The 16859-nt window shown below is 44.4% G+C and overlaps 1 protein-coding gene across 1 annotated transcript in view; it reads right to left on the bottom strand.

Moving 5' to 3' along the window:
- The window catches only part of JPH2 (junctophilin 2), an 87640-nt gene that overhangs the window by 63973 nt on the left and 6808 nt on the right, over positions 1 to 16859 (bottom strand). The window contains exon 2 of the mRNA XM_063145797.1: positions 8653 to 9436. Coding sequence (XP_063001867.1) covers positions 8653 to 9436 — 784 coding nt within the window. The remainder of the gene's footprint in view (positions 1 to 8652; positions 9437 to 16859) is intronic.

Here is a 16859-nt window from a genome sequence, read left to right as displayed (position 1 = left end):
ATTTCTTTGTAATATTTTTATACTTCGTGTAATATTTTACACGAAGGTCCCACTGAGGTAGTGTACAACAAATCAAGTAAGACACAAACAGCATTTTAAAAAAATCAACTACAAAACTGTATTAAAACAGCATTTATATTCTTCTTGTGGCTTTACCTCATTTTAAAAAAACATATTGATTTGATACCAGCTCAAATAATGCCTTGGGCAATTTGTTCTGCTGTTGTTGTTTTGATAATAATAATAATAATAATAATAATAATAATAATAATAATAATAATAGCCGCTGGCTACATCTAGAGGAAAAGAAACCTGGTCTTTGCACTCAGAGCTAATCCACAAGAGAGAAATGAACAGGGACAACTCATGTGGAAATTACAGACCCTCTCTCTAATGTCTCAAGCAGCTGCATTTGTACAAGACACAAGGAGGAGGAAAATGGTACCACGTGTCTATTTCCCCTTGCTCAGAAGTTTCCTTAATAGGAAATTATGTCCAAGCATTGCTAAAGGAGGGATGTATTCCCCCCTCTACTGGGATTGCATTCCAATCTCTGATGTAAATTGCCAGAGAGTTCCCCTCTTTGATTTGAAGTGTAAATAGTGCGTAATAATAATAATAATAATAATAATAATAATAATAATAATAATAATAAGCCTTTTATAAACTGCCCAGTGTTCATGGAGCAGTTCAACAGCTCCAGTGCCATTATTTATAGCCTAGCAATGCTTTATGTGTCAAAGAAAGCACGGACAAAGAATCTGCAATATCAGAGAGCATCTCCTGTGGTGATCCTACACACATGCAGAGCTCTATCTTTTTTATAGAGAAAAATGTATCGGTCAGTTTCGCTTCCTCCCACATCCAAAATTTGTAGCAGCTTTAATATTACTATAGTTTCCAAGTCATCAGAAGTAATATTTGCACATTATCCTTTGCTATTCAGACCACATCTGGATCACTGTGTCCAGTGTTGGGTGCCACACTTTAAGAAGGATTTAGACAAACGGATTCAGAAGAAGGAAATGAAGATAGTCAGCAATATGGAAAAGAAGTCTTATGAGGAAAGGTTGAAGGAACGGAAAGAGAAGACTGAGTGGAGACATGATGGCACTTTTGAAATATATCAAGAGCTATCATATAGATCTAGAGCGTCATCAGACAAGCGTTTTATAGCACGCTTGTTACTGGCCAATCACGGCTCCTTTTGACAATGATGTGTTCCTCCTGTGCATCTCTCAATGGTCTCCCGCTCCTTTTGCCATTTTTTTTTTAGGTAAAATAATCCACAAAAAAATGCAACCCTTCTGATTTATTGCGAAATTGGTCGCCATTTCCTGCGGTGTGCAGAGAAGTTTCGCTACAAAATGTTCACTAGAGGATGCTGTCTGTTTACACTGAATGGGTCACGTGGTTGCTACTAACTTCCCCTTTCTCCCCTGTGTGATTCTTTTCATTTATATTACAGAAGGGAAACAGGAAGCAAGAGCAACAGTAAGAAAATGCGATTCCCCCTCCCCCAGCTGAAAGAGCTCCTACGCTACAGCTTTATAATGGCATAAAAGTGCACTGAAATTTGTTGGGGCACTATCCACATTCCATATACTGCTTTCATAGTGGTATTTCCTGCTTTTTATTCAACATTCATAATTATTTGACACCAGGTCTGGCCATAGAAGAGGCAAAAACTTGCTTTCTGCCATCCCCAGAGGGTAGGACTAGATCTAATGAGCTTAAGGATACAATGTTATGCATGTTTAGACTGAAAAAAAGTCCTACAACTCCCAACATGCATTCTGGGAGTTGTAGGACTTTAGTTTGAAAAATGATTGCATCCTTAGGATTGCGTCCTAAGTTAGAGGGTAGATTTTGGTTGAACATTGATCGTAACGCAGTTCAACAATGGAACCCAATAGCTAGAGTCGTGGTGTCTTCCCCTCACTGGAAGTCTTCAGTCAGAGGCTGGCCAGCCACCTGTATGGGATGTTCTCACTCTAGATATCCAACATTGAGCAGGGCTGAACTAGATGACCTATGCAGCTCCTTCCAATTCTAGGATTCTATGCGTAACCTTCATGTGAATTATGGATTCACATTTTTCAGCGAGACACACAAGAGGATTTGAGGGCTCAATCCTTCTCACCCATGTATTTGACAAAGGAAAGTGGAAATTGAATGAGTGTGTGCCATTCACAACAATGCAAGGCACATTTATGTTATACTCAGAATGCTGTAGCCACGTACAAAACAGCATAATAAGATGAAGCCCTTAACCAAAACAGTAATCCTTTGTATGCCTCATGAGAATATTAGTTTTGTTGATAAAAAAAAAAAGAAGGGCTTGTGATGACTTTTGATGTGGCAGGATCTATTACCCCAGAGATCTATTAGCTTCATTTTTAAACACTTCACAGATAATGTATAAAATACTACGGAAGATTCTGCTGTCTTGTTTTGATTGACATTATTGTTGTTTCTTCTGCTTTATAATTATGCCTCATTTTAGATGCTAGTTAAAGACTTGTTTCTTTACTGAGGCCTTCCCTCAGGGAGTGTGCTGCCCCATCAGTTTGTCTGTAATTATGTGTCGTAATGGTTTTAAATTGGTTTTAATGTTTTTAATAATTTTTTATATAAATGTTTTAGTATTCTGTATTTTAATTGTATTTTAATGCATATCATGATGTGTTTTTAATGTTTTTAATTTTCGAGGAAACCACTTAGACATATTTTAAATACAGACAGTGGTATAATAATAATAATAATTTTTAAAAATCGATGTTTAAAAAGTGAACGTAGATGCTTGTGTAGCCAAAACTGCACCATCCATACACAAGAGGGAGGTTTCCGCTGCCTTCAGGGAACTTTAAGGGCTACAGAAGTAAACCTAAAATACTTATTGGGGGAGGGGGGACACCCTAAAGCAGGAACCAAAAAAAAGCCAGCCCAATGAGGACTGAGTTTGCTTAATGGCCATGGAACACTGATTGATAGTTGGAGGGTGGAAAAAGAGAAATTGTGTTTGGGACACAGTGGCTGGAATCCTGAACAGGAACAGCCCACACTGCAGGTCCCACTATTATCATTTCTATAGCACCATCAGTGTGCATGGCACTTTGCACACCAAATAAATAAATAAATTATTACCCACCTCTCCCTCTGGATTGAGGTGGGAAACAACATTGAATACAAAAATACTATAAAACTAATTAAAAACATCAAACTAATACAATATTAAAATAACAGTCAGATACCTTAAAATTCGACTGGGTAGGCCTGCCAGAAGAGATCAGTCTTTATAGCTTTCTTGAATGCTAACAGACTCTTAAGTTGATGAGTCTCCTCTGGCAGGCCATTCCACACTCTATGAGCAGCAGAAAAGAAAGTCCTCTGGGTAATGGTTGTCAGCCTAGTTTTAGCTGACTGAAGTAAATTCTTTCCAGAAGACCTGGGTGTGCGGGGCAGACTGTACGGGAGAAGGCAATCCCACAGGTAACCTGGACCCAAGCTATGTAGAGCTTTAAAGGTAATAACCAACACTTTATACTTCACCCAGAAACTAATTGGCAGCCAGTGAAGTGATTTTAAAATTGGTGTAATACGGTCACCCCTAGGTGCCATATTTTGAACTAGTTGAAGTTTCTGGACTAGGCACAAAGGTAGCCCTATGTACTGTGCATTGCAGAAGTCGAGCCTTGAAGTTACCAGAGCACAATCCTCCTGCGCAAGCCCAAGCCCCACTGAAATGAAAGTAAGCTGTGCATGAGCATGTGGCAAGGCTCTTGCGCAGCTCCTTTATTTTAATGGGGATTGTTTCTCACTGATTTTGTCTTCCATGTTCTGTACACTTTGCAACAGGAACCTGAGCATTCCTGTGATGGGTCAGGCTACTGATGGTGTTAGTAAGAGGTGAGATCAGAGGACACAGGATTGCTAGCTATGTCAAAAAGTAATAATTATGCCTGCTTAGCAAAAACCAGAAATAGTTAACCAGGGATAAAGAAAGATATGTGGCCCAAGGGTGCTGGGACCTCTCTCAGCCCAAGGACTGACTTCAATTTCGGAGAAGCCTCAGGGGCTGAATTCCAGTGGTGGGTGGGGGTGAAAGCAAAACAGGGGCGAGGTCAAAGGCAGAAGACACAGGGTCAAAATACCAAAAAACACCACCATATTTTAGTTTAAAGCTCTTAATGCAAGTAACTAAGCCTTAGGAGAGGCATTTCAACCTTTTAGAATGGGGGCGAGGGGGGGTAAAATCCAGGAAACCACCAAACTATTGGTGGTTGGGGGGGTTGGGACCAGGGGATGGGGGCAAAGCCATCTGGGATGCCAGGTGAGCTAGATTTGGGACACTTCCACACGTTGTACTCAGGGCGCTTCCATCCGCCCCCAGTGCACCCCGAAAACGATCGTGCAACTTGCCTGTAAAAGAGACGAGGAAGAGGTGTCCTTGCCGGCGCTGGCGCCACCCAACTCCCTCCTCGCCGGCCGGGATGGAGAGCTCGGCGGAATCAGACGGGGTGGAGAGCGGAAGAAGCTCTCCACCCCGCCTTCTTTTGCCGAGCTCTCCGAGCCGGCTGGCGAGGAGGGAGTTGGGTGGCGGCGGCGGCAAGGATGGCTCTTCCTTGTCTCTTTTACAGGCAAGCTGCACGATCGTTTTCGGGGTGCACTGGGGGCGGATGGAAGCGCCCTGAGTACGACGTGTGGAAGTGCCCTTGGTCTATTGGCATAAAGTTCAACACCTCTGATATAGGCATTCCCTATAACCAGACTGGGGTGGGATAATTAAAAAACAAATATATTTAAAAGAAATCAATTAAGATATTCTATTCTTCTAAATCATTGTCAAATCCTGAGCCCTCACAGCACATTTGAAATCAAACAAAGTTTCCAAGTAAATAGGCTTTATTATACAGATCAATCAGTCCAAAAGTGGTTCAAATTACAGACCTTGTCATCCTATGGAAACCTAATGCTAGCATCCCATAAGAACATAAGAAGAGCCATGCTGGATCAGACCAAGGGTCCATCTAGTCCAGCATTCTGTTCACACAGTGGCCAAACAGCTGTCAATCAGGGACTCATAAGCAGGACACAGTGCAATAGCACCCTCCCACCCATGCCCCACACTAGAGGCATTCAAGAGGCAGCTGGACAACCATCTGTCAGGGATGCTTTAGGGTGGATTCCTGCATTGAGCAGGGGGTTGGACTCGATGGCCTTGTAGGCCCCTTCCAACTCTGCTATTCTATGATTCTATGATACCCCAGCAACTGGTGCATATAGGCTTACTGCCTCTGATACTGGAGGTAGCACATAGCCATCATGGCTAGTAGCCATTGATAGCCTTCTCCACCAGGAATTTATCCAACCCCCCCTTTTAAAGACATTCCAAATTGGTGGCCCTCACTACATCTTGTGGTAGTGAATTCTATAGCTGAACTATGCGCTGAGTGAAGAAGTCCTTCCTTTTATCTGTCCTGAATATCCCACCAATCAGCAACATGGGATGACCCAGGTTCTAATCTCCCTGGCCCTTTCTACACCTAAGGATTATCCCAGGAAAATGTAGGGAACGTCCCTGCCTTCTCCCGGGATACCCTGTGTATCATTTGGTTGCACAGGGATGATCCCAGGACGATCCCGGGGGAAAAGGCAGGTGTAGAAACGCCCCTCTCTAGTTTCTCCACACCATGCATAATTTTGTACACTACTATCATGTCTCCCTTCACCCTCCCTTTTTCCAAACTAAACAATTCCAGCTGTAGTAACCTTCCCTCAAAGGGAAGATGCTCCAGTCTCCTGAATAATTTTAGTTGCCCTTTTCCGAATTTTTTTCAAGCTGTTTAAACTGGTTAAGCTAGTACAACACTAAACAGCTTAGTGGGTTGCACTACTGTTAGGAGAGAAAATTGCTGCAAACCCGATGACAGTCTGCAGCACAAAACCTGTAAGGCCTTCTCAGTCTTGCCCTCAGGGAGGGTCTTCTCCTAGAGACCTCTTGTGATGGACCAACCATGCAGAGCCCTTTACTTCCCTAAGCTGCTCCTCCTTCTTGACACGACATCTGATTCTTGCTTCTGCCACCCATGTCCTACCACCACCACCAGGGCCTTACTGGACGAGGCCTTAGCGCGCCTTCTCACCCGGTTTCCCTGCTGTGCGTCCAGATGACGCACAGGGGAATCCAGAGGCAGGCCGCGCTGAGGCCTCCTTCAACGCGCCATAAGCAAATGCGCTTATGGCGCGCTTTTTCCCCAGCTCTGGCCTCAGGCCGGAGCTGGGGAACGTCTAGCGACTTCCGCAGCTTTTTGCGGCTCCTCGCTTACTCAGCGCTTGTATGAGCGCTGTGCCCATCGGCCCGGGGGCGGGGGGGAAAGAGAGGGGAGGGCGAAGGATGGGAGGCAAGGGGGGGCGGGTGAGAGAGGGAGCGCCGCTCGCCGCCGCTCGCTTCCTCTGTCACCCGCCCCCCCTTCCCACCCACCCTCCCATCCTTCCGCCCCCCCCCCCCCCCGGTTTTCACAAAAACACCCCTTACCTTCACGAAGTCTTCGGGCCACCCGCGGCCCCTTTAAACAACAACAAAAAATGGTGGACGCCGCAGGGCTTGTGTCCTTCCTGCGGCTCCAGCGTCTGGAAGCGTGGGGGAGGCACGCTAACGGTAGCGCGCCTCGGCCCCGCCTCCCTGCCCGCGTAAGCCAGCAGGTCTAGCAAAGCCCTTAATGTGTTCCCACAGAAGGAGAGGTTATGGTTTGGCTTTGATGCACCTGGGAAGATTCTTTCCTGTCTCTGTCCCCCTTAGGCTCTGGTCCCTCCCCCAACCCTTTGCACTGTTCTTTATCTGACTATACGATAAAGAACATGGCCTCTGCAGAGATGCTGGTCAATCTAGGGTGACCATATGAAAAGGAGGACAGGGTTCCTGTATCTTTAACAGTTGTATTGAAAAGGAAATTCCAGCAGGCGTCATTTGTATATATGGAGAACCTGGTGAAATTTCCTCTTCATCACAACAGTTAAAGCTGCAGGTGCCTTGCCCTCTTTTAAATCTGGTCACTCTAGTATAGCTGCTGCACCTTTAACTGTTGTGACGAAGAGAAAATTTCACCAGGTTCTCCATATATAGAAATGACACCTGCTGAAACTCCCTTTTCTATGCAACTGTTAAAGATACAGGAGCCCTGTCCTCCTTTTCATATGGTCACCCTAGGTCAATCCTAACACTGGTTTTAATAGAACCTTCTCCTTTTTTATTATTTGCAGAATACAATATTAGCTAGCATGATTTTCACAGATAAAATTAATGCAGGCACATGTATACAGTTTACAGCCATTGACTGCTTTTGGAATGATATGAACCACAGATAAAGAACGAATGAGGCAAAGTATGTAAATAAGACTGAGTGATAAAATCAGCTTCCATAGATAATTGAAAACGTTGGTATAGAAGCATGGCTGAGTTCTTCTGACTTAGGGAACCAAAATACCTGAATCTTTTATTTCATTACAGCACAGAATTCAAGACGAGTAAACATCAATTGGAGAAACAGATCATTTAAAAGCCTCTAATTCAAAGGAATGTAAATAGCCATCTCACAAAAGTCCATGGACACATACTTAGATTAAATGATACATTTGCTAGTAATTGGAAATACAGTGGAAGCAGTCAAGTCAAAACCTCATTTGTCATCTCTGTAAATAGCCTCTTGAGACTGGTCTTTTCTACTAGGAGACCTTTCCTACGTTCAAGCACAGCTTTGTTTTTATTTTTTCATCAAAAAACAAAGAATACCCTGCAAATTGTTTTGCTTTTTAAAAATGGTTTCAGATTAAGAACATAAGAAGAGACATGCTGGATCAGACCAAGGGTCCATCTAGTCCAGCATTCTGTTCACACAGTGGCCAACCACCTGCCCACAGGAAACTCACAAGCAAGACCCACCTCAGACTCCCAACCTGCAATACGGGACTCACTTTCACAATTTTACAATTGCCCAACATGGAGGTATCAGCTTTGCTGCGACCCCTCTGGACTGATCTCCAAAAGTGGGTTGCAACCCTCCCGTTGAAGATCACTTATCTCTGATCTCCTGTCAGAAATCGGAGAGAAGGGAAGCGATTCCCTTGCTAGAGCTTGAGAGTTTGGAGATAACCAAAGGATGGGAAGTACCACTGCGGTGGCAGATGAAGTGGGGTCTGGCAGGCCACCAGAAATGGCTGAGTGGGCCATGCTTTTTCCACCCTTGATAATGTGTAAGCAACTAGATCAATCATGAGGCACTATAAAAACAAAAAATTAAAAATCAATCATACCATAAGAATTCTCCTTCATTATGTTTCTGAGGTTCTCCATCCATCACAGTGTTTAGCAGGCATGTCCGAACATAATGCGACACAAAATCATTCACCCGTAAAGCTTTGCCTCCTGGGTGTACTTATTCGATATCTGAGAATTGTACAATTTGCTCATGTGACCAAGATGGGATCTGCTATAGAAGGAAAATCATTATAATGTGCACCTTATCTGCCCATATATACACTTTTTAGGTTTTATCATCAGTGGCCAACACCCATTCAATTAAAAATGAAACATTGGGAGGGTGGCTTCTACTTCACGGCCACACAGTAAACTGGGAGCTCCGGGCCTCTTACCTTGAAGCTGCAATCTCCGATTTCTGTCTGGAAATGGCCGCTGCCCTCTGAGCCCCTTCCACACTCCGGTCCACTTTCTGCCTGATCTTGGCGCTTTTCAGAGGTATCACCCGCTTCTTCATGCCTTTGATCAGGACGTTCATTCGGTACTTCCCTTCTTCCTTCTTACCATCAGGCAACGTGGTGCAACCGTATCCGTGCCGTACGTTATCCAGCCATTCCCCCTCGTACTTCAGGCCGCTCGACCTTTCGCTCACGCCAAACCCTGAGCGCTTGTCATTCTTCCACTCGCCCATGTAAGACTCCGTAGTGGTGGCATCGATATCAGCATCAAAAGGCGGGAAGTCCTCTCCCTCCACTCCTTCGCCCAGGCTGGCCGTGGAGGTGGCATCACTGCCTGTGGAGCTCATGCCGCTCTCGCTCTTGAGGAAGCTGAGCCGGCTCCTTTGGCTGGCCAAGGAGGTCTTGGAGTCCGATTTCTTCAGCTTCCCAAACAAAGAACTCCGCCTAAAGAGCCCTCCCTTCTTCAGCTTGCCGGCGTCTGCATCTGCGTATAAGCTGAGGGCAAAGCCGCCCCGCGTGATCGTAGGTGTCATGAGAACATTCTCCAGGTTAGCTGATGGGGAGTCATGTTGCAGCAGGGTGCCATTGCTGTGCTCACTACGGAGGGAGGTAAGGGAGGTCCTCAGAGGGTTGCGGACTACAGCTGCGATGCCATATGGGACACTCTGCCGGACGCCATAACCATGGCGCATGCCATTGGTGAACTGGCCTTGGTAAGTACCTAAAATCAAGAACAAGTGCTAGGTTAGATGCACCACATTTTTCCAAGAATGCATATGAATGCATCATTATTCAGGTAGTAACAGCCTCCCCTCAGTCCTTTCACACAAAACGGTTGATTACGTTGGATGAGCTGTTGTCATGATTTTCCTTGCCCCACAAAAAACAAAAACTACAACTCCCAGCATGTCTTTTTCCCAGAGGTACGACCTCCTTCCCTTCTGCTCCCGATGGAACCTAGTAACTGAGGCAGCCAACCCAGGCGCTCTCCCTTCAGGCCCAGGATGGCGAGCCACTTCCAGATGTGGGTCCCAAAACCTGATAAATCTTGCTTCCAACCCAAGGCATGCTGGGAGTTGTAGGCATAAGCCTAGGTCCTGAATAATGTGTTAAATCTTTGAACACCGTCTGAGGTGTGGTGGAAGACAACTGGAGAGCAGACCATCTTAGTTGTGGCACCCTATTAGCTTCCAACTAGGCCTGCACAGTGCCTCGGACAAGTGTCTGAATATGAGGTGAGGCGAGCTGATTCGGCTTGCCTCAACTCAGTTCCGAAGTGGTTCTGGTTCAGCCCAAAGCACCTTGAAGCCGAAGCTGATCAGTTCCGAAGCCTCGGAGCACCTTGGGCTGCCTCAGAGCAGCACTGAGCTGCTTACCTCCTGCCATTGCCACCGCCGCCTTGCTCCTGCCGGCTGCTGTCATCAATGCTGACGCTGAGAAGAACCAGGCCACGATTTTAAGTTTAGTACCTTTATGTCCACCGTAGTTTGTGGCCATAGACTACGGTGGACATAGAAGTACTAAACTGTTTAGTTAGCACCTCTACAACCACAAACTACGGTGGCCATAGAGGTACTAAACTTAAAATCGCGGCCTGGTTCTTCTCGTCGGTGGCGTCAACAGCAGTGATGGCAGCAGGAGCGAGGAGGAGGAGGCGGCAATGGCAGCAGGTAATCAGGAAGAGCGGGGGAAAGGAGGCTTTTCTGGGTGCTAGCTGTGTAGCTGGAACCCAGAAAAGGCTGAGTCGCCTCAGAGGACCCAAATCTCGCCTCGGCTTCAGCACCGAGGCAAGGCGGGCAACCTCCGAAGCACCCCGAGAAGGATCGGAGCTGTTTCGGGGGCTCCGAATTGGAGGTCCTTGCACAGCCCTACTTCCAACTGCTCTCCTGTCTCCCTCCCTACTCGCTGTCCTGTACCCCAAATGGCTTACCACGGCCCTTCATAGACCCCTTCACTTTTTCTAGCCCCCTCCCAAAGATTACCAGACAGAAGTGATAAGAGTCCCATTTTCTTTTCCCACTTCTTTTCCTTGGTGGCTGGGTGCACTGTTGAGAAAAGCATCAGCCTGTACCCATCGGCCATCTTCATTTCCTAAGAATATCTCTGAGCCCTTCATATGGCCCAGAAACATTAAAGGGAAATGAAGACGGCAGCTGCAGGAGGCCCTCACTTTGCTTTGAAGCAATCCCAGATATTGGCATGACTATTTATTTATTTATGGTGGAAAGTGTTGGACACCACAACAGATACAAATAAATGCATCTGGGGGTGCACTGGTGCCAGTGAGCTCCACGTTGCCTACCCCTGCTGAATAGTAATAGTAAATATATTCTCAGAGTGTGGATTATCCTTGGGAAGTCCAAGATTTACAAAAAAAAACCTTTAGAAAAAATGAGGGGACTGAGAACACTCTGTGACTACTGGATGAGGACTGACTGTAGGGAAGAAAAACAAAAGTGGGGAGAATAAGGGAAAGAGGAATGGAAGTTCCTGGAAGAGGGGTGGCTGTAACCCTGGACAGGACCATTCTACACTGCAACATTTTGTTGCAAACCCCTCTTGTATTGTGTATTTCCAATGCAAGAAGATAGGAAATAAAACAAAAGCATCCTTTCTACAACCAGTTTGAAATCTTCCCCCATGAGGAAGCTGCTTTCTTCCCACCAATTACCTCAGGACATTAATTTTCCTCACAGAGAGTTTCTATCTGGCTTGATTGTCCGCCTTTTGTTGACATGGTTACCTCAGTAACTAGCAAACCGCCCAAAGAAGCCCAACTTCCATCCATAACTCACTATTACGAGTCCCACCCCAAATTAGCAAATCACTAACTTTCCACCTCCCTTCCCCCCACCCCTCACACACACATATCAACCCTCCCTCCCAATCTCCATTGAACGAGGGTATCCTGGGATGAAATATGCTAGAGAAATACAAATATTTATTGCCAGTATAATAACATTAGCTCCCCCAAGGATTTGCTTTCTCATAGGAAAACAGATAGTTGTACATGAGGTATTTTTATAGCCTTCATTCTGCACAGCTTGCCAGTGATTTCCATCATGTTAGCAAAGGGCAATAATCCTTAGGGATGTGAAAAAGCCAGAGGACAGGGAAGAGGCACATGAAGTATAGCGGTCATTTTAGGTTAAATACTGTTCTGAAATGGGTTGGGGCAGTGGAGACTGGTGGCTTTGATGTCCGTGGGGCAGTGAATCCACTCCGGGTTTCAGTCAGAACCGTCAGAATTCTAAGAAACCCGGAGCGGATTCACTGCCCCACGGACATCAGCCTCCACTGGTTGGGGGTGCACTGAAAAAGGCCAATAGTCAGTGGCAGAACACACGCTTTGTAAGCCGACTTTAGGTCTGAGGCTTAATCCCTGGCATCTCCAGTCAAAACATCTCTCAGGCAGCAGTTCTGAGAAAGACCTTTTGCCTGTGATCCTACAGAGCAGCTGGTGGACAAGACTAGAGTGCGTGGAACATTTGGCCTAAGTCAGCTTCTTAAATCTTAATTCCCACTGACTTTTAATAGTGCTTTAACTTTAAAACCAGCACCCCCAATAGGAGTGAATGTGGGGGAGAAAATGTTGGAACACGTTGGGCAAGTTTGCACATCACTTTAAGCCTTGGTGGTTCAAAAGCTATGCACAGTAGCTTTTTAAAGAAATAGACCAATGTGTAGGGTGACCATATGAAAAGGAGGTCAAGGCTCCCGTATCTTTAACAGTTGCATAGAAAAGGGAATTTCAGCAAGTGTCATTTGTATGCAGGCAGCACCTGGTGAAATTCCCTCTTCATCACAACAGTTAAAGCTGCAGGAGATATACTGGAGTGACCAGATACAAAAGAGGGCAGGGCTCCTGCAGCTTTAACTGTTGTGATGAAGTGGCAATTTTACCAGGTGCTGCATGCATACAAATACACCTGCTGAAATTCCCTTTTCTATACAACTGCTAAAGATACTGGAGCCCTGTCCTCCATTCCACGTGGTCACCCTAAAGCCTTGGACTCCTTGCTTCTGGACTGTGTATTGCATCTGATTGCCTAACTATGCTGCTATTTTGACCACTCCTGCCTTTGCCTGAACCCCATTGGACTGAACCTGTGTGCTTGTACATTTGCCTGCTCCATTACTTTGCTCTTTGCTCAGCCCCTTCACTCAAAGTCTGATGCAGTCAATGCAGAACAGCTGAGGGGTTTAATTCAGGAAATATTTTAAAAAGCAAAGTAGGGCAGGGAGGGAATCCAGCTGCTTGGGCCTATCACTGCTTATAATATCCTGAAAGGGGATTAGAAGGGGTGGGGGATGTGTGCCATAAAGTTAAGAACTCTCCTTTCCATGCCTTACGGAGAGGTTTCAAGAGGGTGGGAAAAGAGAGAGAACACCTTTCTCTTTTGGACCTTCCTGAAACCACCCACAGTGTGCCATATAGTGTCATATATAAAGAATTCAGCTTTAGGGGTCACTATCACACTAGGGATGCAATCCTATACACGTTGACCTCAGAGTAAGTCCTGTGGAACTCTGCCAAAGGAAGTGAGGTGGATGGATACTAAAACGTGACCACCCACCCACCCCTCACCCTGGTTGTGGAATGAGCTTGCCAGAAAGGCTCACCTGGCACCTACATTGTGCTCCTTCCAGTGCCAAATGAAGACCTTATTTTCCAAGTCATTTTAGTCTTTCAGTTTCTGTTGTCTAAAATCTGTTACTGTATTTTAAATCTTTGCATTGCTGCTAGGCTTTATTTTGCTTTTTATTTTTATTTTATACTGTAGTTTTAAACTTTGATATTGATTTTAGTACATTGCATTTCATAGTTTTAATTTTTGTGAACCGCCACGGAGCTTCAGCTATTGGGCAATATAGGGATATAATAAAAATAAAAAAACCAAATATGGTTTGTGAGTGTGTGTTTATTTATATCAGCCTGGCACCCTCAAAAATATATTGGACTGCAACTCCCATCATCCCCAACCAGAATGTCAACACTGGCTGAGGTGATGGGAGTTGTAGTCCCATTTATAGGATGCCAGATATGGAAAATATATTAAACTGAGATTCCTACTAAGTGAAAAAGCACTTTCAATCATGATCTGCACTAAAGTTTTTTCTTCAGCCACAGATGTAAAATTCCTCTGAAAAAAAGGTGTTTTTTTTAAAGACTGATAGTATGCGCTAAGGTTTCTTAACTCTTTTTTAAAAATGGCATTCCCATGAGAAATGAGTCAAAATAGCAACAGAGATCTCTGAGGGTGAAATATTTAACTGTCAACTTAATGTATCACTTTGTCATTAAGAAATTCCCAAGTGTATTAATTATCCTAGAGAAGCATCCCAGAGATCAACCCAGCACGCAAGACTTGAAGGAAGCGGGGGGGGCGGGGGGGGGAGAGCAGTGGAAGAAATATAAAAAGTAGGAAAACACTTCTTAACTGGAAGATCAAGAGACTTTGAAGGCCTAAGCACCAAATCTGGTGTCAGGAAGCAACCACAGGAGCAAAGGAGGGACAAATTGGGAATCGAGAACATAGGAAGCTGCCTTATACAGAGTCAGACCATTCATCTTAGCCCAGTACCATCTACACCAGAGGATAGAAACCTATTTCAGACCAAAGGCTGAATTCCATTCAAGAGTAGTTCTTGAGGGGTGCAGTGCAGTGGTGGGCACAGCCAAAATATAAGCATATTTTAGTTTAAAGCAATTACTGCCAGTAACTGAACCTTAGGAGAAGCAATTCAACTTTTTAGAATGGAGAACACACACACACACACGCCAGGAAATCACCAAATGATTTGAGATCAGGGGAAGGGGCGATCTGGGGAACCCTGGAGGGCTAAATTTGGACCTCAGGTGGCCTAGCTTTGGCCACCAGACCTGATGTTAAATGTCCATGGTCTACATGAGCAAACCGAGGTTTGAGATAAGGGTCTTTCCCAGTCCTTCCTTGAGATGCCAGGGACTGAACCTGGGACCTTCTGTATTCGGCTCAAGAACTAGTATCTATACCAGCTTTCCCCAACCTGTTGTCCTACAGATGTTTTGGATCTCAACTCCTGTCAACCTCAGTCAACATAGCCAACCCTAATGAATGCTGGGAGTTGTCGTCCAAAAATAACTGGGGGGTACAAGTTGGAGAAGGCTGATCTACACCATGTATGGGGAACCTGTGGCCCTCCAGATGTTGAACTACAACTCCCATCATCCCTGACCACTGGTGATGGTGGCTGGGACTGCTGGGAGTTGCAATCCAACAATTTCTAGAGGGTACGGGTTCCCCACCTCTGATCTACACCCTACACCCTGGACAAGTTCAAAGGAGTAACTGAAGCCCTGATGATACAGAAAGAAGCTCCAGATTTCCAGGAGCTAAGGCACAACTTAAATATAACTTTGCACAAAACAATCTTGCTACAGCTATAATCTTACAACTGTATAGAGAGGTCAAACCCTTGCCCAAGGCTTCTGGGCAACCGAGGAAGATATGTCATAGCAGGAGCCAGCTGCTTACACAGAGCATGATGGAGGCCTGGGTTCAAAATGGAATCTGACGAGCCTAAGCCAATGTCCATAGTGTCAAAGATAAAAATCCACTTGGGTTGTAAGGCAACTGTATTTTATTGAGCATAATACAGTTGTATGGAGAGAGTCCTACAAAGAACATCTCTCCTGGCAGTGTGAAAAGCAGGTATATTTATACACAGTAGCATCTTAACCAATTATTAGTTTGCAAAATTCTAAAGCAAAACAAAGACAGATCAAAGAAAACTTCTTCTATACCTTATCAACAGATGGCCCATAACTCTTCTAGCAATGTCAGATTGACTTGGATGGTCAGTCCTCCTTATTTGTCTTATACTATATCAAAAGGTCTTGACAGTTAGAAATTCCAATTAACCATTTCCTTCCAATTAAGCAGTTTCAACATTACAGCACCTTCAGGAACGTACATCATTCCAATCTGATCGTGCAGTTCACTTGCAAGAACCAAACTACATACAAAGCAGTTGTATCAAGGCTCGTGGCCTTGCTTTCTCAGTAGTAAGCACAGATGGGCAGGTCCCCCATACAGTCCTACCAGTTTTCCTCAAAAAAGTCATTAAAAAAAGGATGGAGGAAATAACCTAAATTCATACAATAAATATTAATATATAATAACTAGGCCTGTCCCCCCAATAGACAGTTCTCAATGGGCTGTTTTGGGATTCTCCCAACTCAGGGTTTTTTCCTGAAGTTATTTTTTTATTTATTTTTTTGCACTTCTGCAAAGCTTGGGAGTTTCCCAAGCCTAATGATACATCCTCCTTACGTGTGAGTGGTTCTGTTTTGGCCGCATCACTCATGCCTGAATATCAGAAACAGATGGAGTGTCTGCTTCTAGCCTAAGCTTTTATTGTGCAATCAACCTGCCCCATACATGGAATTTTACCCTCCTGGATTTTCCCACTTCATCTTTCATCTTTCTTCTTTTCACACAAAATCCATTAAAAAGGAAAAAACAGAATAGCTGTACAAAGCTGTTTGATTGGTAGTACTAGGAGCTCCCATTTTGAAAACAACCTATCCTTAGATAATATATCCCAAAATACTACTCACTGCCAAAGAAGACCATTAAAGATAGTATTAGTATTTGGAGTGAGGCAAGAAATGGTCTTGAAATTATATTCCATTGCTTCTTCCCTGATTTCTCTTACTGAAGAAGCTGGCATGAACTATGAGCACTTGCAAAATCTCATTGCTGAGTCTACCCACAGCGGTTTTAATGCTAGTTGAAACAATCATAGTGGAAGCTAATTTACAAAGCAGTTCAAAGACCTTTGGAAGAAATAGCCTCATATAAAGAAAAGGTATTTGTTGGGCCACAATTATGAGCATATTAAGATAGCAAACATTCAACAGCTTCTAAATAGCCCAGAGGTACTTGTGTGCCAAAATGCATTTGCAGCTTTCTTGCAACTTCAATTATATTGGGTTATTTTATGGAAGCTATTAAATTAAACAGAAAAAAAATGCCCCCTCCACTTATTGGACAAGAGCAGAAAAGGGAAGTTATTATTACAGTAGATTAGAAAAGGAAATATGCATATAATACAAGATGAAAGTGAAGCATTAATGCATGACAAGTATATTCATAATC

This window comes from Elgaria multicarinata, chromosome 1 (assembly GCF_023053635.1).
Source record: "Elgaria multicarinata webbii isolate HBS135686 ecotype San Diego chromosome 1, rElgMul1.1.pri, whole genome shotgun sequence".
NCBI lineage: Eukaryota > Metazoa > Chordata > Lepidosauria > Squamata > Anguidae > Elgaria > Elgaria multicarinata.
Note: the sequence above shows the minus strand (reverse complement) of the source record. Positions and strands in the feature narration are given on the sequence as shown.